We start from the raw sequence: 23,428 nt of genomic DNA on the forward strand, positions 1-23,428 counted from the left end.
TTGGGAAGCTGTTCAATGTGTGTTTTAGGCATCCTAAAGCACTGGTATAAAAATGTCTGGCAGGAAGCTGGATGATACTCACTAGTTAGTGCAGTCTATTCCTTACAATTTTCTTTTTTTTTTTTTTTTTTTTTTGTGCAAGAGGCTTCCCACTCACTACATTCCTTTCAAAGTATTTGATATATTTATTTTTTGGTTGCTAGCATGATATGAAAATACTCCATACAGCCAGTGCAGCAGCTCAAGGGCTCTTTTTTTTCCCCAGGCATTCCAATGAAAACAAGTGAGAGAAATTGCCTTCAGTGTGTTCTCATGTACCAGACAGCACATTTACTTAGGCTCCTTGTTCTTTAAACAAGTTTTCTTAAACTAAAAATTTTACAGTGCAGAAAGCTGTCGTGTAATATTATACATCTGACTTTTTTTAAGCCCTGCTCAAAGAGAACAGATATTGAAATACTTTTCTTCTCTCTAATACTTCAGCTTGGTAGCATATTATGGTAATCCAGAAATGGGTTTTCCTTGTACATGCATGTAATCAAGTCATTGGCTTGTTTGCTGTATTAAAGCACAGATGTGATACAGTAATTCTGAATATATTTGAAATGTACTGAAAATTAGACCTTCTATTTGTGAATCTGGTTGCTTTTTTTGATGCCACAATTTCAGAAAATCTAAGTACTTGTTTAACTTGTTAATAATCTCATTGCAGTAAAGCAAAATATTCAGCCTTTGATACACAGGAGCACTTAAACATATGATTAAATGTCCTCCTTGAAGATGAAGGCTTTCCTGAATTGGAGCTTTAATCATATGTTTTACAGCCTTACTGAATCACTGCTTGACAAGTAATGCTGTATGGACTAGATAGGTAGCTCTGTGTAGGCAGTGCATATCAAAAGGAGGAGAAATTAATGCATTGTGATTTAGTGGTCAGTCTATTAGACCACAGACGTAGTAGTATGCTTGATTCAAACTAATTCTTTGTGCAGAGCTGTTGAGTTTAAAAAAGCTGCCTTAGAAGTGAATGTTGAATAACACTGTCTCGAGAGAGTTGGGACAGCTAAGGACTTGTAACCAAAACTGGTAATGATGGGATTTTGTTGAAGTTGATAGAAATGTGAATTTCTGACAGCTGTCTTCACATGTCCTAATTTCATAGCTCAATTTATATCTTCTGTGATCTGACCCTGTTATCTTAATACCACTCTTATATTTTTTAAATCTTTCCATAATTATTCTTTTTCTCTGAGAGCCTGATTTTTTTGCCTTGAACACTTGTATTATTCAGGTAGTTTTCTTTTTCTATTTTATTTTTTAAGGGAGGAGCCTTAGTTACAGGAAACAACAGAAGCCTGAGCTGAACGATGTCAAAACAGGTTTTTATCTGGCATTGAAGTGATTTCGCAATGGGTGGAGTACTTAAAAAATCTCTAGGACATGAGAAACGATTACAAATCGTTTACACAAAAAAAGTGTTTGCAAATGTTTCTTCAGGGAAGTTCAGGGAATACCTGGTACACTAAATAGGAGCTTAGCACAGGTGCTGTGACTACTTTCATTTTGATACTACAATGGGTTTTGTAAAATGGGGAAGTGCTATGTTACGTGTTAGAACTGCATGTGACCTTAAACCTAACCCCAAACTCTTTATGATTTCACCATGTGTATGCAAACCTGGGGGCTGGTTTATGGCAAGCGTGGGGAGTACTGGGGTAGTGGGGGCTGTCGGGGCTCACCCTGCCCCACAGGATGGGCTCGGGCACATGCCCGCCCATGAGGAAAAACACATAAAAGACCCTTTTTATTCCATTAGTGTTTCCTGGAGCAACATATCTCATGTTTGCACATTTCTTGACTTCCTTTAAACTCCGAATTCAGCTAAAAGCATACAGGACTACTAACTTCAGCAGAACTGTTTGTAAGCACAAGGCTTGAAGTAGCTTCTCCAATAACGCTATTGTTGCTATTGGATGCAGCACATGAAAAATGAAAGGATGACTTACGGTGCTGAATCTAATCCATTCATTCTCCTCCAGCTTCAGTGCAGAAGGCTTTCATGATTTTATGTGATGTTTCTAAGTGGTGAAAGTCACATTCAGACGCATGTTTTTAGCGATGATTGCAGGCACACAGACAATGTCCCTCTAGTGTTGCAGCTCAGGAGACTGCCTGGTTTGTTTGCTCTATCGCATACACAGAGTAATTTCTGTTCTTTGAGCCGGGTAGTCTTGGTTTGAGGCACCTGGGCAGACTCAAGTGAGCCTTTGTATGATTGTAACAAGGATGTTACCTTACAATGCATGCTCACAGTGAAAGGTTCAGCCGTAGGTTGCATCAATTTTTAACATCTCTATGGAGCCGTGCTGGCTTGATCTTGGCTGGCTGCCAGACACCCACCCAGCTGCTCTCTCACTCCCACTTCAGAGAGTTAATAGTTTCCACTTCAGGACACTAATACCAAGATTTGCAACCCGGTACCTGTCTAGAAGCAGGCACAGCAGATAATTTGCTGTTATGAAGTTGTTTTCAAAGCCAGACACTGGACACTGTGGTGTCAGGAGGCCCTGAAGGCAGACAAGTTCTGTGCTCCTTCTTCCAGTGCTTTTGTTGTGTTTTTTCATATTTCACTCAAAATCTCCACTGCTTTTGTGTTAGTGTTTCTGCTTCTACTTATCCTTCCCACCGCCCTGAGCCCTTTCTGCTTTGAGCCTGCTCTAATATTTTCTTGCTTATGGATAGTGTTGAGACATTTCAGTGCTACGTGAAAGCACAAAGCTTTGTCACCTCCCAGAGACAAAGCAGAAGTGTCCGCAGGCAGATGAACGAAACGGAAACGTTGACAGGTCTGAGCGCTCAGCAAGCTGTGGTCCTGGTGACTGTGCAGTCTACACCCTCCTAGGGCTGACCCCATATAGCTCGCTCACATTCATGCAGACTTTCTGGTCCTGCCTTATCCCATGGCATCAACACCGTTAGTGTGAGAGCCAGGGAAGGGTCTGTCTTCCCAACAGTTCTTCTTCCTTATAAGCTGGGCAGCATACAATTTGAGGAAATACGTCCCATTTCCTGGAAATTCTGTACAATGTAAAAGGAGTATGATCTGTGCATGCATGTGTGCTTGTACGTGGCTGATAGAAGTACGTAAAATACTTGCATCTTTACGATTCGTGAGTGTTTATGCACATTGGGGCCAGTTTGACCCTTCCTTGCCACCAATTTATGCTGGTGCAGAATTTAGTGTAATATGTTCCTTCAGGTTAGAGTGTCCTTGAGATGTATTTATCCTTATTCCACAAATTTCATGGAGCCTGTGTTGCTGTTCAGTGGAGGTTTTTGTGAGGAGTTAGGTGCCGTATCCCAGTTTCAGTGATACATTTCTTGCTTTATTTGGGATTCTATCCTAAATTGATCATTTGTGTTTGTGAGCATGAAAGGGAATATCTTGGTGCTTAGAAATGTATTTTATTTATATGAGGGTCCATTTTTTTTCAGAGACTTTCAATTTATGTTTATTTCAGATCACTTTTATTAATATAAACAAGCATGGAATGGTCTTTTCCTCTTTGTCCGCAACTTATTCTTCAGTGACTCCCTCTTCCCCTGCATGACTCATACATCCAAGGTGTTTTGTTTTCACCCTAAGATGTTGGCAACTCACTTGTAATTACAGTAGGAATTTTAATCTACTGTAAAGAGAACTAATGGCTGTATAATTAACTAATGACAGTCTGTGGGACTAAGCCTAGCAAAGTGAAAGCCATAAAAATTTGGAGCAACTGAGGTGGAACTTCATGGCTTCTCTGCAGCATATGGAAAAGTCAGTTCTGGAAAAGTCAGGGTATTAAAGTGGGGGAGACGGTTTGAGAGCTTGGGAGAGGACAATGAGTCTTGAAGTGTTGGGAAAGACTAGGAGAAGGAGTAGAGGGTGAGAACAGGAGGAAGACATGTGTCTTTCTCTCCCCATCATTTTTACCATCTGATCTGATTATGGAAATGAACCTCCTCCGCAGGCCTGATTTCTCTTCAGAGCCCAGTTGCTGTTGGATGGGCTCTCCATAACCTTCTCTATAACCATTAACTCTTCCCTCTGCATGCTTCCCTTGGCAGCAACAGCAGAACTCACAATTCTGGTGAGCAGCAGCAGAGACCAGCTGGTTGGGTTGCTCAGAGAAAAGGAGCAGGCCAAGTAGGCCAGATATCCACTGTCTCTTTGACAGGCAGGTTTTCAGGTACTAACAGGATGGCTTTGCCTGTGCCAGCCTGACCTGGACGACCACTTGTGGAGAAGCTGGACCTTTAGGGACCATGGCGGGGAGGGCTGCTGTTGGTAGCCACAGTGCCTCCTCCATTGGCTGTGCAGGCAGGCCGTGCAGCTGTCTCCGATCCTGTTCACTTCATTTGCTGAACCCGGCCGGGGTTAATGAGGCTGTGGTGAGGTGAGCCAGCCTGGGCTGTGTGGGGGCTGGATCCTCTGGTCTGCCAGTTTTGCTTGGTGTTGTCTGCTGGCGATTTTCACAGGGCACTCTGCTTGTTTTAGGGAGAACCTCAGCCGCGCTCTGGCATCCCGGTGCGAGGGAAGGAGGAGCACAGGATGGGGACAGGGAGCAAAACTGAATTTAACCTATAAACAGTCTTCAGGGACAAGGGTGCCTGGGATATCATCATGAGTCCCCACAGCCGTCTCACTGGGACATCTGGTCGCTACTAGGGCAGAGCGGTGTACCAGGAGCCTGCTCTTCACTGTGGCAAACTCTCTTGCTGTCACACTAAGAGCCAGATTTAGTCCATCTAAAATTAGCCCCTAGCTCTAAACCTCAGTCATACACCTGAACCTTTCTACTGCTGCCTTAATAAAAGCATGCAGGGTCATAAACCTTTTGGTTATAAAAAGGACATTGACTTTGGAAACAGCTGTATCCATTTTATATCCACTCCCACATCCTGAAATATTCCTACCTATTCTTTTTCACATCCCTTCTCTTAACATTGCTACCTTTTACCATGTAAATGAAGAAATGTCAGATCCGTGCAGCATGGGGGTAAGTAGCTTACCTGTACAGATGCAGCTGCTGTTGAAAAGCACACCTAAGTAAATGTGTTACAGTTCTCCTAAATACCAAGATAACGTATAGCACGTAGTTTTAAAGAACAGGTAGTTCTTGATCTGCCATAGTGTTTCTAGTGACTCACTGTTCCCCCCCACCCATTGCAATAATTACAGAAGAGTATTGCAGTTCAGAGGGAGGCTTCCTTCCCAGGCTCCTGGCCGTGCCGGAGCTCCAGCTCTGCAGCCGTATGGAGCAAATTGTGGGGAGCATCATGGTAGCAGGTGGGGACTGTGCCAAGAATAATGTGGGCACAGCATATGTTTTGAACTAGTGATAGCAAGCCATTAAAGAGAGAGTTTGCTTTAGATTTGTGGCCAGGAATTTGGTTGCCAGAATCTTGGCAATGACTCTTGTGTCTCTAAAACTGGGTGCTTACAGGAAAGACATCCCAAGGGATGTATCTGATGGCTTCTTCATCAGGCTAGGCTAGGCAACTGCAAAGTATAAAAATTAAAAAGCGATAAGTGTGCGTCCATCCGGATTTGTTGTGGTTTCGTGGCTGTTGACGAGAAAGTGTCTTCCTGCAGACCTGTGGGAATGCAGGGCATGAGGCTCACGGGGCAGGCCTGGGGATGGGGCTTGGTTGTGAGGTGGGAGCTGTGGGGTGAGGTTTCACGTGCGCTGGCCCCCTCGAGCTCCAGGAGCACCATTATTTCTCCCTAGGGGAGGAATTCAGCAGGTACCGCAAGCCGGCACATCGCGTACGCGCTGTCTGGCTGCAGCTGGCCTGGCCGCTCCAGGAGCTGCAGAACAGCAGCGGCGACATGCTGCCAAATGTGACCTGACAGCCCTGCCACGAGGACACTCAGGACTGTGGGGGAAGCAAGCAGAAGTGGACCAAAGGGCTCGAGTCTCCTGTTTGCTTCATGAGATGTCATATCTGACAGGCACACGTATGGGTCTTGATTGTTTTCATGTTCATGCAGCCTCCATTTGTGATGCAGCTTTTTAGATTTAGTGGAGCTGCACTCTTACTTGGCGCTGGTGCAAGCAGCTATGCGCAGCTGGCCACCAGGTCGCTGTAAGAAATGTGTGTGAAGGTCTTGCCATCAGCTAAGTGTATTCAGAAGCAGACCTGCAGAAGCTGAGCCAAGTTTCTTGGAGGCAGGAATGGATTTTCCATTGCCTTAAATGCTGCACTGAACCCCACTGTCTGTGTTGAGGTGAATAAAATCGGCAAATTTGCTTTCCGTTGTTTTAGCTTAAGCATGAGGACATTCTCTTTAATTTCTCTTTCAGTGTTACTGTGTAAGAATGAGGGTCCTGAAATTTTTTAGGGTTTTGGTGCAGTGTTTTCAAATCCTTAGGTCAAAAAACATTACATGTGAGCAAGATATTTCCATTTATTGCTTCTCAAAGGATAGAAATTTCTTTGTGACATAATGTGTGATGAAGCACGGCTATTCTGAGCATGTCCCTGTCAAAGTGCTACTGCACTTAGTTCATGGTTCACCAACCTCAGTTAGATGCCTAAGAGCCCGATGAAATAGTAGAACTGGATGCCAGTGAGTGGGATGGACAAAAGCTACAGACGTGAGCAGGCAGCGTTCTGGCATAGTCAAGGGAATGCGGAAAAGAGGGCTGCGCATGGAATACTCTTACTTGCTTGGATTAAAGCTCTAGGCCCATATGAAGTGGGACATGCAGGGATGAACTGCTAGCTCGCTATCTCAGTGACAGCTCACAAAGAAGATGGAGTTCATGGTACGCACCACTTAACATTACAGGTTAGGTGTTTGAAGTGCTTGCCTAGGAAGTGGGAATCTGTGCTTGCTGTCATCTTGCGCTGCCCAGGACAGCTCCTGAGCTACCAGCCAGGATGGAAAGTGGGAGTGGAGACGCCCATTGAAATGGTGTGGGTGCAAAGAAGACTGAAGGATTCATAGGGCTGGGAGGGGTGTGACTCTGAAACTCATTCAAGAGGGCACAGTGATATATGTATGTACATACGAACACAATTTACTCTTTTAATTAAGAATTCATTGTCCCAAGTCAGATCCCTGCTCCTAGGACTTTGGTGAGCGCTCTGACCACTATACTGTTGCATGTAACATTGGTAATGGCTCATCTGTGTGAGTTTGGGGGTGTGTGTGTTATTTTTTATTTTTTTAATATGATGATAAGTGCCCTTGACTGAGGTGCTTTGTGCCAGCAAGGAGAATGTCCTCTGAGAACCCAACCCAGTTCAGGCCTTCTGGGGAAGGTGGGCTCTCAGGCACCTTCTTTGCAAATTTTCAATGGCCCAAAGTGTGAGACTGGCACCAAGATGCCAAAGTAGTACATTTGGGTGTGCAGGTGCTTTTATGGATGTGAGCTGTAAATTCTCAGGTCAATGAGAAGTGCCTACATGGCTTTTGGGATGTTTCAGCTGTTGATTTCTCTTTTCAGGCTAAGTGGACCATTAATGAGTGAATGAGTTCTGCTGGGAAAGCTTGTCCTCACACCATGACAGCTGACGAGTCAGAGGCTGGAGAGTTAGCTCTGGAGCCCCTGCTCACTTGCAAGCTATGTCTCTGTGAATATTCCCTGGATAAGATGACCACTCTTCAGGAATGCAGCTGCATCTTTTGTACATCGGTAAGACCTAGCAGCACCTTTACATTACAGGAGCAGGGTAATGGGAGATAGGCACAACTGTGAGGTGGGGTTGCTTGTCCCATACGAGAAGCATGTATTATCCATGCTGATAGAAGATGCTTTCCTAAAGCACATTTGGTGTTTGTCTGTCTTGCCTTATTTAAAAGACTTCTCTGTCATTCTGCTTGTGATAATTTGTAACTCTAACAGACAAATACTAATAAATCCCAGTAGAAAATGGGAAAAAAGTGCATTTTAAGACTCAGAGAACATACACAGTCTATATGCAGTCTCAGTATTTATTTTTTCTGAAGCAAAATCTTGAAACATCATAGGATAACTGTGAGATGTTGTTTCCCCTTTATCATATTCTCAGTACTCACAGACCTCTTGAGTCTTGTATATAATTTTTAAAGGCAATCAGAAAATCTAAACAAAAATGAACCTTGGCCTATTGAACTTTTGCATCTGCAGTCTGTGCTGCAGAGATGTCCAGGTCATGCATTGCCTCTAGTTGTCAGTGAGGACTTTCTGTCCTGCAAATTCAGATCAAATAAAGCTGGTGGAAGTGATAAAGGCAGGGGTTGAGTGAGCTGATAAAAGCCCTACAGATATTAGTACTCTTCTGGTCTCTTTGTCAGCATGGAAAAATGGACCCAGTTTCTCTGGCGACAGTGACTTTGATGTACCTGACTAATGGATTTTGGAAACAGGTCAGAAGCCACTGGAGGGCTGTTGGGGTTTTTTAACTCCAGAATAAATGTACTTGGTTTTATTTTTTAACAACAAATTGTGGATAAGCATCAAGCAAGTACCTTTAAATTTTGCCCTTGATTGTTTGAACTCATGGAAGAAATCTGATATTTGTAAAGCCAGCTTGAGTGACAGTATCTTCACTTACTCTGAATTCAGGGTAGCTTAAATGGAGTAAGAATCTAGCTGTGTGATTCAAGAAACTACGATAAGATCAATTATTATGGATTTTCAACCTCAACTTCATGAAGTTTGTTTTCCATACCAACTTCCACAAAACATTTCCGTATTTTAGTTTCTAACAAAAGTTTTAAGAAAACATACCTACCAGGTAGGTATGAAGATATTGCTTGAAATAAAAAAAAGAAATAAACTGGAGAAGTTGATACCTTTACTCTTCTCCAAGAATTTAGTGTCTCGGATTTAGTATTATTAATGGCACATTAACCGCAGTGTTATCTGGGCAGAGTAACCCTTTCACCCCTGGGGAAGGGAGGATTGCTGAGGACTGTTCCAGGCAGAGCTGGGCTCTCCACTCCTCCAGGGCACTGGCTGAAGGTCAGTGATGGCTGGGGATGTTGCTGTCCCCACCTGTCCCCTGTTAGTGCCACTCCATATATGTACCTCTTACCTGCCCGGCAGCAGGAAAAGCATCTGCTCTGAGCTGGGCTCTCCAGTGCCATGACAGCGAAGTGAAAAGTACAGTCACAGTTGTTTGGCATCTGTGCAAACTTCGCTGACTTTGTCTAAACCAAGAGCCAGCCATGAGTGAGTGCCGAATGCAGCTGGGAGAAGCCTTTAGACATGCTCCATTTATTTCAGTGGGCGTAATATGTCTTGATTGTGGTTACGCTCCATGTCTACCCTTTGTCTGGCTGTTGTTCCCTGTGTCTGAACATCCTCTTGATGGACGTGTCTGGGCTGATGCAACAGACACACGTAGATCTTGCATCCTATAACAAAGGGTACTCTGGAAACTTTTAACCTGCCTATATGGCTTTCTGTCTTGAATCCAGAGCAGTTTCTGGGAGGCCGTATAAGTTGCACCTTTGGGCAGCCTCCAGAGAGCAGTGTCAGAAGCATCTTGTCACAGAGTGCCTCGGTGCTGGGGCTTACGTGGAGGATTGCTTGGGGCACAGCCTGCAGTAGCTGCACTAGTATGCAATGCCCTAAATTTCCTCCCACCCATGCCAGGGCTTCTAGACACCTTCACACTGCCCTTAAGACAGATATCAAGAATGTCAACTGTGAGCTGCAGGATTGAGCCCATATCAGTTTTTCAGCTAGCAATGCTTTCAGCTTGTATAGCTTATTGTTATTTTCTATCACTAAGGTTAATTATATAGATCTAAGAGTAGTATTAAATTTGAAATAGAAAAGGGCTTGATGTAGACATAATAGGTTCTGCTCTATTAAGTAAAGCCGTTAGTTTTGTTAATTTTTTGTTTTATGACACGTGTGGTCTTTTTTTTTTTTTTCTAACTGTAATGATGACTCTGCATCTATGATTTTTTTTTCATTACAGCACCTTTGGCTGTGTAAATGATTGGAAATTGTTACTATTTAGGCATCTGCAGGGGTAAGCTTATATCTCCTTTTCACTTGTAGGCTGTAAAATCAAGGAATTTAAATGTTAGAATTGTGTGCAGCTATTTTTTTCAGCTTAGAAACTCTTGTAATAAACATTACACCTTGTAAAAGCTGTATTCCAGCCAAAGTAAGTAAACTGTGTTTAAGAAGGTGTATGTTTGCATTTTGGTGGAATGTTGTAAGACAGGAGTTTTTCAAATACCTATAAACATTTTTACTCTCTCTGCTCAGAGAAGAAAAAGCAGATGGCTTGCAGAACACACTTGCCATCTTACTTGGTAGCCCAGTCAGGTCTGAAGAGGCATCAGCCTTGTATTTCTAAACATTCATTGCACTTGGCGTAAGATTCCACTGAAAAGTGAGATAAAGTATGCATTTACACATCCTAAGGATTTGGAAATGGCTATAGCGTACCTGATGGCTTGGTTTCATTGTGTTTGGACTATATTAGTTCTGAATGAAAGACTGATCTCTGAAGAGGGCTGGGCAGAGATGTGAGGTATATTTTATTTGCAAAAGTTTTAGAGGACTGCACTTTATATTATTCAGGTCATTTCCTATACCTATAAAATCTTTGCAGAGTGCCGTGCTGTGGTGCACACTCTTACATATATATTTTCAGCAATACAGGTATTGCTTAAGCTGCATGGTTTTATGCTACTTGCCCCATTCCCTAAAGGGAAGAAGATCTTATCTGTTACTGATACTGCTTATCTTGGTCTTTGTCTTGCCAGTGATCCTTCTTGTATATTGGCTGGGATGTCCTTCCTATCTGCAGTCCCTTGTGCTTACCTTGTTGCCTTGCAACTTTTTCTTCCTTGGATGCACCCATGTGCCAACTACACAGGTTTTTGTTCCTGTGGTGGTCACGTCACTCACATATGTACGTAAAATAATTATACACTGTGTGTGGCTCCAGCATCACAGTGTTACAAAATGCAGTATTTTAGTGCACTTATATCTGGGTCCAAAGCAAACTAATATTAATTACATCCTGACTGATTCACTTACAAAATTGTATTTTGAATATTACATTTATTTCTAGCAATTTTCGTCCATGTTTGTATCTTTTGCTCTTCTTCTTCCCCCAGATAGCTCCAGCAGTGCCTCACTCAGGCAAGACTCGGGAGTGGGGTAGTGTCAGAAATGGACGGTCCGACCTCTCTGCTTTGCCTTTGGAGGGGGCACTGGGTGTTGCCCAGGGTCTGGCACTCATTAGACTGGCTGGAAAGTATACATCTTGGAGAGTCCTGCCTTTTCAAAATCTGGCTGAAACTGGGAGAGATGATGAGTGGTGTGATTGCATGCACCTCACTTCCTCTTGCTAGAAATGCCCTGGTAGCCAGCACAGCATAAATTACTCTTCAGAAGCAGTAGTGAGGAGTGCAGGACTAGCAGTAATACTGGAAATACTAAGGGCCTTATGGAACACTTGCTATGAGTCTGTAGCCTGCAAGCAGTCATGGTGGTGAGGTTTTACCAGGTGTGGTAAGCCCGCCCTGGTGGTAGTGATGACAGAAGGGAAGCAGTGCAGTGCTCTTATGGAAAACGTGGGTTTGAGGGTCAGTAAAAAAACCTGGTGTCAGCTTCTTCCTGCACACCAATTCTGTTTGGTTTTGTCTTTCATCTTTTCTCCCCTCCTCCTAAGCATTTTGGAGTCCTCATGAGAGCCAGGTGAGCACTAAATGGCATCACTGCTATTTACATCAAGCAGCAGCTTATATCCATCTTGTGTGTTATTTACTGGAAGAGGGCTTGGGATGCCTAAGACAACATGTAAAAAACTCAGAAAACAGAAGAAACTTTCATATATTTGCTTCTGTGTTGTCAGCACGTTCTGCATAACTAGCATGATTCACTCTTCTTTTTTTCCAAGCAAATTCTTTGTTGAGTCTTGTACTTCTGACAAGTGTGTGAGGTAACTGAGTTACAAAACATGCCAAACAAATAATTATGATGATCCATCTGTTTGTTATTTTGGTGCACATGATGCAGTCTAAATGAGATTAAACTTCATGCAATCTTTAAAGGAGAAGTCAGTGCGCAATGTTGAATAGAAGCATAGGTAGGTTCTGTGCTGTCTTGGCTATTCTACAAGTAGAAAGTGATCTGAAGGCATTTGGGAGAATAAGATTTTCTGCTATAGCTATGTGTGACAGCAAGGCCAGGGCTAGACATGGGTGAAAAAGGCTCTTTTGCTGCTACTGACAGCCTGGCACCTCAGGCAGCTGCCTGTCTGGCGAGTCAGGGCCTTGGGAGGCTGCAGCCTCTGAGAGAGGGGCTTGCATGCTGCTGCCAGCTACTTTGGCTAGAGGGGAAGGGGAAACCCTTCAAGAAATAGGAGTTTCTCTGTTGTGCTTCACCAACAGGACACTCTAAGGCTCCTCTGCTTTCCTTAATTTTTTTAAGAGCAGCTGTACATTGCCCTGCCTCCTTCGAGTGGCTAAATGTTGACATTATGTCCTTAGTGCTGTGAAGCCTCAGATCGCTTGTGCAGGGGAGCGCTGGAGAACCAGAGGCAAACTGATGTGAAGGATCAGCATCGTCAGCAAAAAGCATGGGCAGAAAAGCCTGAGAGCAGAGGAGACCGAGTAGATCAAAGACAAGGAGGAGGCAGATGACAAAGAGCGTGGGATGCCTGCTAAATGGAGCAAATGTACACGAATACTCCAATGAAAGACTACTGGAGTTAGTAAAACTTATGAGTAAGGGAAAATTCAGATTCGCCTTCATCTAGCTGTCACTGGGTTTTAGTATCTGTTCTGTTTCTTTGTGCTAATTTTCAAGGAGATTGGTCCCCTCTTCTTCCTCCTCTTTCCTCCGCCCTAGGAGACACCTGCATGTGTTCACAGCTACACCAGAACACTACCTTCTCTTCCTAAATAGACCTTGTGGTGCAATGCCCCACTTTATATAAGCTCACCTCAGGTTGTTTTCTGCTTCCACCCACAGGTAGCAAGCTGTCAAGTTTTGACATTTTTGATTCTTTTTTCCCAGCTTGACATTTGAAACATTTCAGAATAGCTTTGTTTTAAAGTTATAAAAGAGAAAATTCCCACACCTGCTAATGTTGGCACTGAACACATAGCACTTTTATCGTAATTCAGATGGTTTAAGAACTTCGTGCATGCATTTCTGTGCAGAGTCACACCAAAGGCAGAGTTAGCAGGGGTACCAAAAGAGCACAAATGTACCCATTGCCTTTTGATGGATGCTACTATTCAGGAAGAGGGACTACATATTTCTGAAGTCAGTAGAGGTAGCAGCATCTGGATGGTGGCCAAGGGAAGACACAGGAAGTTCATCTCAATATGAGGAAAAACTTCTTTACTCTGAGGGTGACAGAGCACTGGAACAGGTTGTCCAGAGAGCTTGTGGAGTCTCCTTCTCTGGAGATACTCAAAACCTGCCGGGACGCAATCCTGTGCAACCTGCTCTGGGTGATCCTGCTCTAGCAGGGGGGTTGGACTAGATGATCTCCAGAGGTCCCTTCCAACCCCTACCAGTCTGTGATTCTGTGAAGAGAGAACTGTTTAATGACAGCACCGCATTGGTGAAGTTGATGTTATCTCCATTTTACAAATGAAGAAACAGATTTTAAGTTGTCAATGCCTCAGAGTGCCACAGTAACTGACCCAGCCTGTGATGTAAGCCTCATGATCATGTCTGTTTTGCAGCTGTTGGTAAGGCCAGGTTTGGCCTGACACAGATCTGTTATGGTATTCACAGCTGGTTCGGTTTTGAGAAAGGTGAGTTTCTCTGGTCCTGTTCTCTGATCCTTTTCTGTTTGGTGGTACCACTTCAGGGCAATGATTACCGGGAACCTATCCTGACTTTTATGAAAGGCTGCCTGGATGTGGTGGGCCATGTGTAAATTCATTTTAGACTGTGTATCTGAGCAGAATCTAGCACCACTGCTGACAGATCTTTTGAGGCAAAGCTGATGACAATATATTTCTCAGAAATACTTGAAATATCCCCTAAGAATAGGTTGTGGAGCAGCAGGAGGCCATTATATGCTGGTCCATTGTCATGTTTGTTTGGTGTTTTCACTTGGTCATGACAAAATAAAATGTTTGTCAGTGATGTTATTCTTCCCTTTCTACTGAGCCATGAGATGAGTGTATGTAATTTGAGGCTAAAGGGACATTTTTTTCACTTTCTTTCAAGCATCTTTCTCAATAAGGCTGTTATGTGGCTGATCTTCAATCCTTTTGAAAGCAACTTCATTTATCACTGCATCTGGTCCTTAGCAGTAAAATATAGATTGGGCAATACAAATGCATGTTTCATAGGACTTTTGTTTTTCACTTTAGGCCATGCCTATCACAAGTTTATCTCTAACAAACTATTAAATGGCTATTTCTGTGGTGTGCTTTTAAAAAACTTTCTTTAATTGGAAATGCCTCACATTTTTTTCCAAGTGAAGTGCAGATGCCCTCGAGCTAATTGCCAATAGACTTGATTCATCTAGTTTTAAGACCTGTTGAGAAATACTTGAGAGATTCCAGGAGTTCAATTACCGCACATTGAAAGTGAGTGGCTCATTTTAGAGATTGAACATGTAGAAGTGCAGATGTCATGACAATGATGAACTTCTTACTAAATGTTATGTAGATCTGTCATAAACACTATGAGTACTGGTTTGGGGAGTTATATTTATTTCAGTACACAATTGATTAAATGCTGAGTGGATCAAGTGGTTAAATTTAGAGTTCTGACATGAACTGTCTCACCAAAGTCAATAATACTACATATTCCATTTAAAACTACATGACTACTACATTCTCTTGTGTATGCACTGAAGAAGAGGTAACATTTATAAATTATAATAAAGAAATGAAAGTTATGTCTTATTGAATAAAAGTACATAAACACTGTTCAGAACTGAAACAAAACCTAAATGCCTATCTATTGATCTGTTCTGAATCATAAGGCACTCTGGAATGTCAACTGAAAAGTTATGTTTTCTCTCCATATACAGTCTTTTTTTTTCCACCCCCCCTAATTTTCAGTTTGTAAAAAGGCTAAGGCTGAAAAAAAACGCAAACCCAAGCCAATACAGTTTTGAGGACAAAACTGGAAGAGAGGTTTAACATTTTAAATCAGTCTTGTGGATTTTAAGATGGAAACCTGAGGTTTTGTTAATTTCTCTGAAATTGAAACTGTCTTCAGGTTACATGGAAGGAAGAACCTTGTTTTGGCAAGATGCCTTCAATAATTTGTTGCATTTTCATATTTAATGTACATCATGCCCTAGTACTGGTTAAGAAATACTGTAGATCTGTTTTTTTCCTTTTCCGCAATTTAATTAAAGACAAATACCCTTACTTGTCCTGTATGATCTGCTGCACAGTGGCTAGCAGCAACATCTGTAGCATTTGACAGGAAAACAGGCCAGTGCTTTCCATTTCCTTCTTCCTAGCCATCCCTCCATGTTTCTTAATAAAACAACATGTTTAATTTAGTCACCGATGAGGCTGCATTTAGGGAGCTGAAAAACTGCATGCAGATGGGAGACAAGCAAGGTAATGGAACATGTCAAGGTACTTGGAAAAACGAAATGTAGGAATGATTGAGATCCATCTTTTGTCTCTGGTACAGAGATTATCTGAAAATGGCTTTGAATAGAAACATAAGATTTCACAGTGAGAGGGATATAGTGTCTTTGTCACATCATTACCTAGCAACATAATACTGAAGTTATACTTTGAACTCATTCTTGTGTTAAAATACAGAACTGTTATGGTCCCTTTGCAGATTAAATACATTGCCAAACAGACTTTTGTTGTTGTTCAATACATAAAAAGTCCCCTTCGTACAATATACTTTGGGAGGGGGGGAAAAAAAAAAGTTGAAGTTAGAGCACCATGTAGAAGTGTTGAAATAAAGAAATCATGAATAGGCTGAACAGAATTTTCTATTCCTGGGACTCACAGCTGACCATAGAAAACACTTTCGAAGATTAGAGGAAATGTTTATTACTGAAGAAGGAATTTTTTATGTTATTAGTTTGTCTGTTCCTGGATTGGGCTTTTCAGTGCTTTTTTTAAAGATTCTTCCCTCGTGTTACAACATATACTTCCAACAAAGCCTTAGCTCAAGGAGAGGAATGTGTACTTGGGGCATATGCAAATATTTGCCTAAATTGTAATCTTTCTTACAAGTCCTGCAAGATAAAAAAGAAATGCATATATGTTGCAGGATAATTTGACCCAGGTACTTTACAGACCTTAACTTACTAGATACTCATGAGTAGCATGAAGTAGGTAAGTGGATATTGACCTTATTTTATTAAATAGAGGAAGGTGATGGCCTGAAAGACAAAAACAGCATAAGAGGAAAAAAATTCTTCATAGAATGGTTTGAGTTGGAAGGGACCTTAAAGATCATCTAGTTCCAACCCCTTGCCATGGGCAGGGACACCCTCCACTAGACCAGGTTGCCCAAAGCCTCATCCAACCTGGCCTTGAACACTTCCAGGGAGGGGGCCTCCACAACTTCTCTGGGCAACCTGTTCTCCAGTGCCTCACCACCCTCACAGCAAAGAATTTCTTCCTAATATCTAAATCGACCCTCCTTCAGCTTAAGGCCATAACCCCTCGTCCTATGACTACATGCCCTTGTTAATTCTTGCCCCGAAATGCTTAAACAGCAAATTATTTTAAAAAGGTGTCATTTTACATTATGAATCTCAGAGAAAAAAATACTTGTAGTACTCTTTCCACCGAAGTTGACAGTAGTCCAGCAGGAGCAAAACATGCTTGGCAAAGTTAGATCGCACCAAAACCTTCTGTTAGGTGTACTGATTTTTACTGGTGGAATCACATTATCACATTTGAATTGATCCCTCTTGTTTAATTGTATCAGGAATTAGTTACATATCCCAGAACACAGATATGTACATGGTATAGTTGCTCAGTGGGGAAAATCTGAGTAAACTGAACGTAACTGATTAGGGTGCACTTGCAGGTATGGAAGTTAAAATTCCTTGAGTTGGTGTCTACCATTTATTTGAGGGGTGGGTGTAATGGAGCCAGACCTCCAACTTCATCTGTGGTCAGCAGGATTCAGACCTGTTCAGCAAGACCTCAGCAGATTTTTAGTCTGTTGCCTCAACCATTCTGCCTTGACGATGTGACGCATTTGTAGAAATCTTGCTGTGCTGGTAGGAAGGTCACTGCTGATGACTTGCTCTGGCCATGGAGAGTAAGACTATGCTATGACTGTCATTGTAAGCCACAGGTCCTGTGGTGCGGCCTCTCCAGCCACTGACTGCTCTCCGTGCTTGTAAGTCACCATACTGCGGAATTGGTGGGGGAGCATAGCCCAAGGGTGTTGAGACCTGGTGATTTCTTGGATGTCAAGGTTAAGATCCGTTCAAGGAACTCTAATACCAACAGAAGGCTGAGTATCTTGATCTTACCTTCACTTTGTAGAACAATTAAGTAGCATATGTAGTGCATGCAGTTTTCCTAACTGAGATACTGCTGATTTTTGTAGACAATATGCACTAAAGTCTTACCATTTTAAGTCTGTAATGCATTCTCTGTAGTGTGGGAGGACATACTGCTGAGAAGGTCAGTCATGATTCATTATATAGACATTGAATCCTCTTTTCATCACATTTGCAGCTTGTACATCTTTTCAGATACTTTTATTTGCCACTTTTCAAGTAAGTAGCTAAATTAGTAGCTGAGCTGTAAATAATAGTAAAAACCCTCTAAAAACAGCCTTACTGTTGAAGTGAAGGCATATTTTAAAATTTCAGTGATTTTCCACTGTTTCTTCCTTGCTGCTAACTTGTGAGAGGGAACAAGAAGTTCACATCTTCATTCTTGTACAGACTTAGGTAAAAAGCTTAATCCTTCAGTGGTAAATGTTAAATGCTTCCTTTGAGTCTCCCAGCACCTCTAAGTCCTTCCATCAGCCTTTTGAATTGCACCCACAGCACCTTCTCCAAGGGCAGCAAATCAAGGCAAAAGATTTAATACTTATTAAAACTATGTAACAGGGAGGTTTTCTATGAAACATTTTAAGATCCACAGCACTGCACAGACCTATTATAAAATCTCTCCAAATCACCCTCTGAATGTATCATAGAAGTCTCTGGCTGCTCACCTATCATCACGTTACAACCAAGCAGTGAGCTAGAAGAGAAGGACAATCTAGATGCATTAGCAATCCTCCGAAACCTCTGTTCTCCTGGCTTGGTACCTCTAATGATTTAGATACTACATATTGAAACTGATTGCAAAATCCATACTGTGGATCGAAGCTCCTTAAGAGCTTCATGCCCATCCTTGCACGGAAGGGTAATTGTCAGTGCTCTGAGCTTCTGTCCTGGAAGTCTAAATTAAGAACAAGCCCCTGGGCTGCTGCTAGGCCTGCAGTAACTTCTCAGGCTTTGTCCTCCCTCTGTAACTGGCTGACCTGAGCTGCCCCCAGAATACGAATCCACTGTACCATGCTGTCAAAACAAATTACCAAATATCAGGCACCACCACAGAGGAGACAGAAGCCAGGATCTTAGCGAAAGTAAAAGGTTGCCCTCCCATGCTTGCTGAGGAATTAAGGCAAACTAAATGCTTTGGTGGGAGGGAAACATTCCTCCCTTCCCCAAATGCTGCCCTGAGACTTGATCCAGAAAGTAATCAGGTCTCCCATTGAGGAGAGGGAGCGAGATCTAAGGAGGCTCTGCTGGAGCATCACCCGCATATCTCAGATGTGCACCCAACATCCTGCAGCGCACGTAGGCTTTGGGGAAGGGACTCAGAGGACAGAATTTTCTGTTTGCATTGTTCATGGTGGAGGCTGGGTACAGACACAAACCAGGAATGAAATTTGTGCAAGGAATGAGCACTTGATACCCTGTTTCTCCTGTGATATGGTCTGAAGCAGGTGGGCAATGCCAGGTGCTTAATGAACATGGGGCTGCAGGAGCAGGTCACCCACAGTCTCCATCCACATCCACAATGGCACTGGGTGCCACCCGGGGCTCTAGGGACACTTTTTCTTTGCTTTCCATGTGTTACCTGCTGCCACTGCCCAGACTGTGGTGGCAGCAGATGTTGGCAGGGCCCTGGCAGCTCCGATGTCTCTGGGGTACCTGCTCTCAGGCAACCCCGTGGTTATGTACGTGCTTCTGCTTACTGCTCGGTGGAGGAGCTGCATGTGCTAGTGGGATGATTCGATCCAGTGGTTACACTGACTTTTTATAAGCACTGTGCCTAGATGGCTTTGGAGAGGTGGGCGAGGAGATGGGACAGGGCACTGAGACTGCTTGAGTAATAAAAGAATAGCTCCTGGTTAAATCTGGGCTGATATTCCCTAGGGAGCTAATACTGCCTTCAGGTACTGACATGATTTCTTTTTTTGCTCTTCACCGGTGAGTATCTCCCTCACTTCCCACATACTACTTGCACCAGCAATTCTTTACAGCCTGCTCTCCTGCTTTCTTCTAGAGGTGCGTGCTGGATCTGAATCTATTAGTGCTTAATGAGCTAGATATTTAAAGCTTACCATTTAGGTTATACCCCTACATTCTTCTAAATGAATATACTTCAAATATTTACAAATCAAAAGTAAGCTCGTTTAAAATGCCAGTAAGTTAAGCTGATTCTACTTTCTTGAACTAATATCTCCGTATAGTTCATCAGAATTAACCCAAACATGTGGACGTGGATGTTTCAGTAGAGAGACAGAATAATAAAGAAACCTCATTTCCATTTGTAAAAGTCCTTATTATCCTGACATTTAAGAAGGCCGCAGCTTTCCAATAAAAATACAAATGAGGAAGTTTCTTTAATCAGAGCACAATATGCAAGGCCTTCTCAGAACTGTCCAAACTAATGCAGGCTTGAATGTTAAATGCCTATAAATACTGGGAAAACAGTTTGTGAAGAGTCCTGGGGCTTTACTAGAGCTGATGCTCTGAAAGGCTGTGATTTCCTCATAACCCACCTAGTAGCTTTTGAACTCACTACCTGTTCTGGAAGTTGGCAGAGAGGCAGATGTCTCAAAGACCTTATGCTTTGACATATTTCTTGAAAACTGATGGGACAATAAGGGAAGAAGCCAGCAGTACTGAGGAGGAGGAGGAGAGGTTTATCATGTGGGCATAGAAACCAAATCTGTAGGGAACAAAGCTGCATTAGTCTTGCTGCTTGTAAAATATGTTGGTTTTCATTTACAATAAACTATGCAAGCTGATACCAAAGTTTGCCAGAGATCTGTTTTGCTAGTTTGTTAACAGTGATTTGCAATTTACTGTATGCTGTCATTATTTTGAGGAGACTTGGTTGATTTAGAGGTGAGCTCGCTCACTTACCTGTGCAGTTTGGAGATTTGAGCACTGTTCTTTGGTCCATTACACCAGTTTTATACCATGATTTTATTAAAGACTTTATAATCTGTGTTACAAAGACAAGCTGAATGTATTTGAAACTGGCGTGCCAAATAAAATGTGGGGAGAACAGAGGGCTTTTTTTTCTTGGAGGGGGAAGGCCTGCCATTTTTGTGTAATGAAACAATTTGGAAATATTCATAAGAAGGACTCCATACTGGAAACAGACTTTGAACTCCTGCTAAAGGCAGATGATTAATCATGGTAAACCATGGAAATTACCTGATGTCTGTGGGGGGGTTGGGGAAGGAGGGAAAGAACTGATAGCTGCACATCTTCTAGGGCAGTTTATAACCTCCTAACCAGGTTATACACCCCCTTCCCTTTTTACGCAGCTGAGAACAGTAGTCTCTTTCTTGTAAAGGAGGTCTCCTATAATGGAGATTGCTGGCTAAGAGTCTGAATTAAGAACATAGGAGGAAAGACAAAAGAGCGAAGCGTGTTTAATTAGGATGAAAGATACCCCCCCCCCGCCCCCAATCCTCCAATCCCAGTTTAGTAGAGTGTAGGGGTTGTTAGCACTGAAAGGTCTGACTTGCTGACTTGGGTAAACGCAATGCTCAGCAGATGAAGTCATGCATAATTAATTGTTCTTTGTTGCATTCTTTCCAATGTAATGACTTGTAGCATTCACGCTTATAATAATTGATGTTTTCTGTGTGCAGGAGCTTCAGGACAGCCAATTAAGGCAGTGGAGGTAGTAGCTGTGCAGCATCTCCAGCATCTGTGTGTTAACAACATGTGGGCTATAACTTTTTTTTTTTTCTTTTCTTACTTGTTTCTAGTGCCTAAAACAGTACATGCAGCTGGCAATTCAAGAAGGTTGTGGTTCTCCTATCACGTGTCCAGACACGGTATGCTTAAACCATGGGATCCTACAAGAAGCAGAGGTATCAACATTTTTTTCCTTCTCTTTTTTTTAACGTAACCCCCCAAACTTCTTTATCTACATAATAAATATGATACACTTTTTCCTCCCTTTGATTATCTTTAATGAGCTTTTGGCAAGAAGCCTGACTGACAAGAAGAACTAGAAACAAACAGATGTTTTTCAAGAGTTTTGCTCCTTTTTCCCTCCCTCTGTGCCTTGAAGAAGGGCTTACTTGGCATCCAGACAACCTCTGAATTACCCATGCAGGTGACTTAACCAGAATACTTGCATCCCAGCATTGCTGAGCCTCCATTAGTACTGTCAGTTAAATCAGATTTGATTTGACTGTAAACACTGAATTTTTTGCGCCTCTCTTAACTCAAGAGCAAGAACTCAAACTGATGGTACGCAAGGCCAGAATTTCTTCGTGCATGCTTATGTTGGGCTGCAACAACCAATTCGCAGCCCACTATAAACATGCAAGACTCTGTATAGTTATATAGAAAGAAAGGTATCTGCACAGCACTGGTGGAAGTAGGTCTTAAGAGATATGGAGAAGTCTCTTCATTACCAAGGCAGACATGGGAGAGGTTGAGAGCTCAGAAGCTGAATGAGGCTTAGGCAGAGCTGTTTGTACGTCTGGCGTGTGCACAATCTCCCAGAGTATCTGGAAGGAGGTGAATGTTGGAGGTGGAGAAACTGGAGGGAAAATGTGCTCCTCAGACCTCTTTGCACCGCTTGGGACAACAGGGTTCAAGGGGGCTGTAGATGGCCCCTACCAGGCCGCCTGATGGCCTCCCAGCAATGCTTGAGCAGCCTCCTGCCTGCCTTAAGGCTGGTGTGAAGTTTCTGCATTGGGCTTAGCGACAAACCCATGACACGGGGAGGGGATGTTGGCAGCGTGGCTGGAACCCTCATACGTGCCAGCTGTTCTGTGCATCTAGAAGGGCATGGAAAACTGTGGGCAAATCTGATGTTGCCCTTGCTTGCTTGCTTGCTTGCTTGCTTTGTGAAGCCAGGTAGGCTCCTGCTGGGCCTGAGAACACAAGCAGGAAAAAAAACCAAGCCAGGAAAAAAAGGTGGCTAAGGGATTTTGGCTGGTTTTGTGCATTCTCTCTGCGTTTGTTTGCAGTGACAAAATCAAGGAGAATCAGATCTCCATCTCTGAGCTGAAGAAAAGCAGCTTATTAGCTTCTGGGTTCCCTTGAGCCCTTTGTATACAGATGACATAACTGTGGTAGAAGTATATAATCCTATTCAAATGCAGTCAGTGGCAATGCACTTTCCAATAGCAAAAATGCCTTTTTCTCCAGAAAAAATCAGGATTTCCTCTCCAGCATGCATTTGAAATGCTGTGCTTAGCCGAATCAAGGCCTGGGAGTCACAGCTATGTTTGTTAATGGCACGCAGGCATATGGTGGAGCTTTTCTTTGGCTGAATCCAGCTATTGTGGAAAGCACCCAGCTGTTTTCCTTCTTCCTTTCTTCTGCATAGATACAGAGAGCAATGTCCCTCCCACCCATCGCACCAGATTGGAGGCAACTAGCCTTTATGGAAAATGCATTTTTTAAAGAAAATTAAGAAATGGTAGGAAGATTTCTGCTCTGTTAAGCTAGGGTTATGATGCTATAGGAATTATAGAGATATATTTCCCTTCAATAAAGCAGGAGGATGCTCCAGGGCGTGTATTAATGGACCATTAACTTAATCCTTGGGTTCTTTTTGGGCTGAAGGCAGAATGACTAAACAGCCCAAACGTACATTAGTGTCCCGTGGATGAATGAATGTTCTGACGCTCCCTTTTGGTGATGCGCTTGAAACACAGACTCGCTTGAAAAGCAAACAGGCCCCCAACCTGGTTAAAATGAACTGCTTATGTTATTTTCCAAATACCTATTTCTTTAAGGAAGAAAACCCCAAAAAAGCCCAGGAACAATAGAAAGAATAGATTGTTAATAATCTGAGATCAGTATGTAAACCACAGAATATGGATGAGCACTCTGTATTCTTTTCTCTTCTCTATAAAGACTGTTCCATGTGAAATTATGTCCTTTAAAAGCTATTGTTTAAAAACCAGAACCTTATTCAGATGGTTGAGAACATGCTTAAATATGGCCATTT

At 42.6% G+C, this 23,428-nt stretch overlaps 1 protein-coding gene across 5 annotated transcripts in view; it reads left to right on the top strand.

Annotated features, from left to right (window-relative positions):
• RNF144B (ring finger protein 144B) overlaps positions 1–23,428 on the top strand; it is a 91,076-nt gene that overhangs the window by 50,177 nt on the left and 17,471 nt on the right. For 4 of the 5 annotated variants that reach the window (XM_075745149.1, XM_075745146.1, XM_075745150.1 and 1 more), the window contains exons 2-3: positions 7,500–7,688; positions 21,222–21,326. In XM_075745149.1, the coding sequence (XP_075601264.1) occupies positions 7,524–7,688; positions 21,222–21,326 (270 nt within the window). In that variant the 5' untranslated portion in view covers positions 7,500–7,523. Of the gene's footprint in view, positions 1–5,311; positions 5,333–7,499; positions 7,689–21,221; positions 21,327–23,428 lie in introns of those variants that run through there. The other variant, XM_075745151.1, reaches the window with a different exon arrangement.

This window comes from Balearica regulorum, chromosome 2 (assembly GCF_011004875.1).
Source record: "Balearica regulorum gibbericeps isolate bBalReg1 chromosome 2, bBalReg1.pri, whole genome shotgun sequence".
NCBI classification, from domain to species: Eukaryota; Metazoa; Chordata; class Aves; order Gruiformes; family Gruidae; genus Balearica; species Balearica regulorum.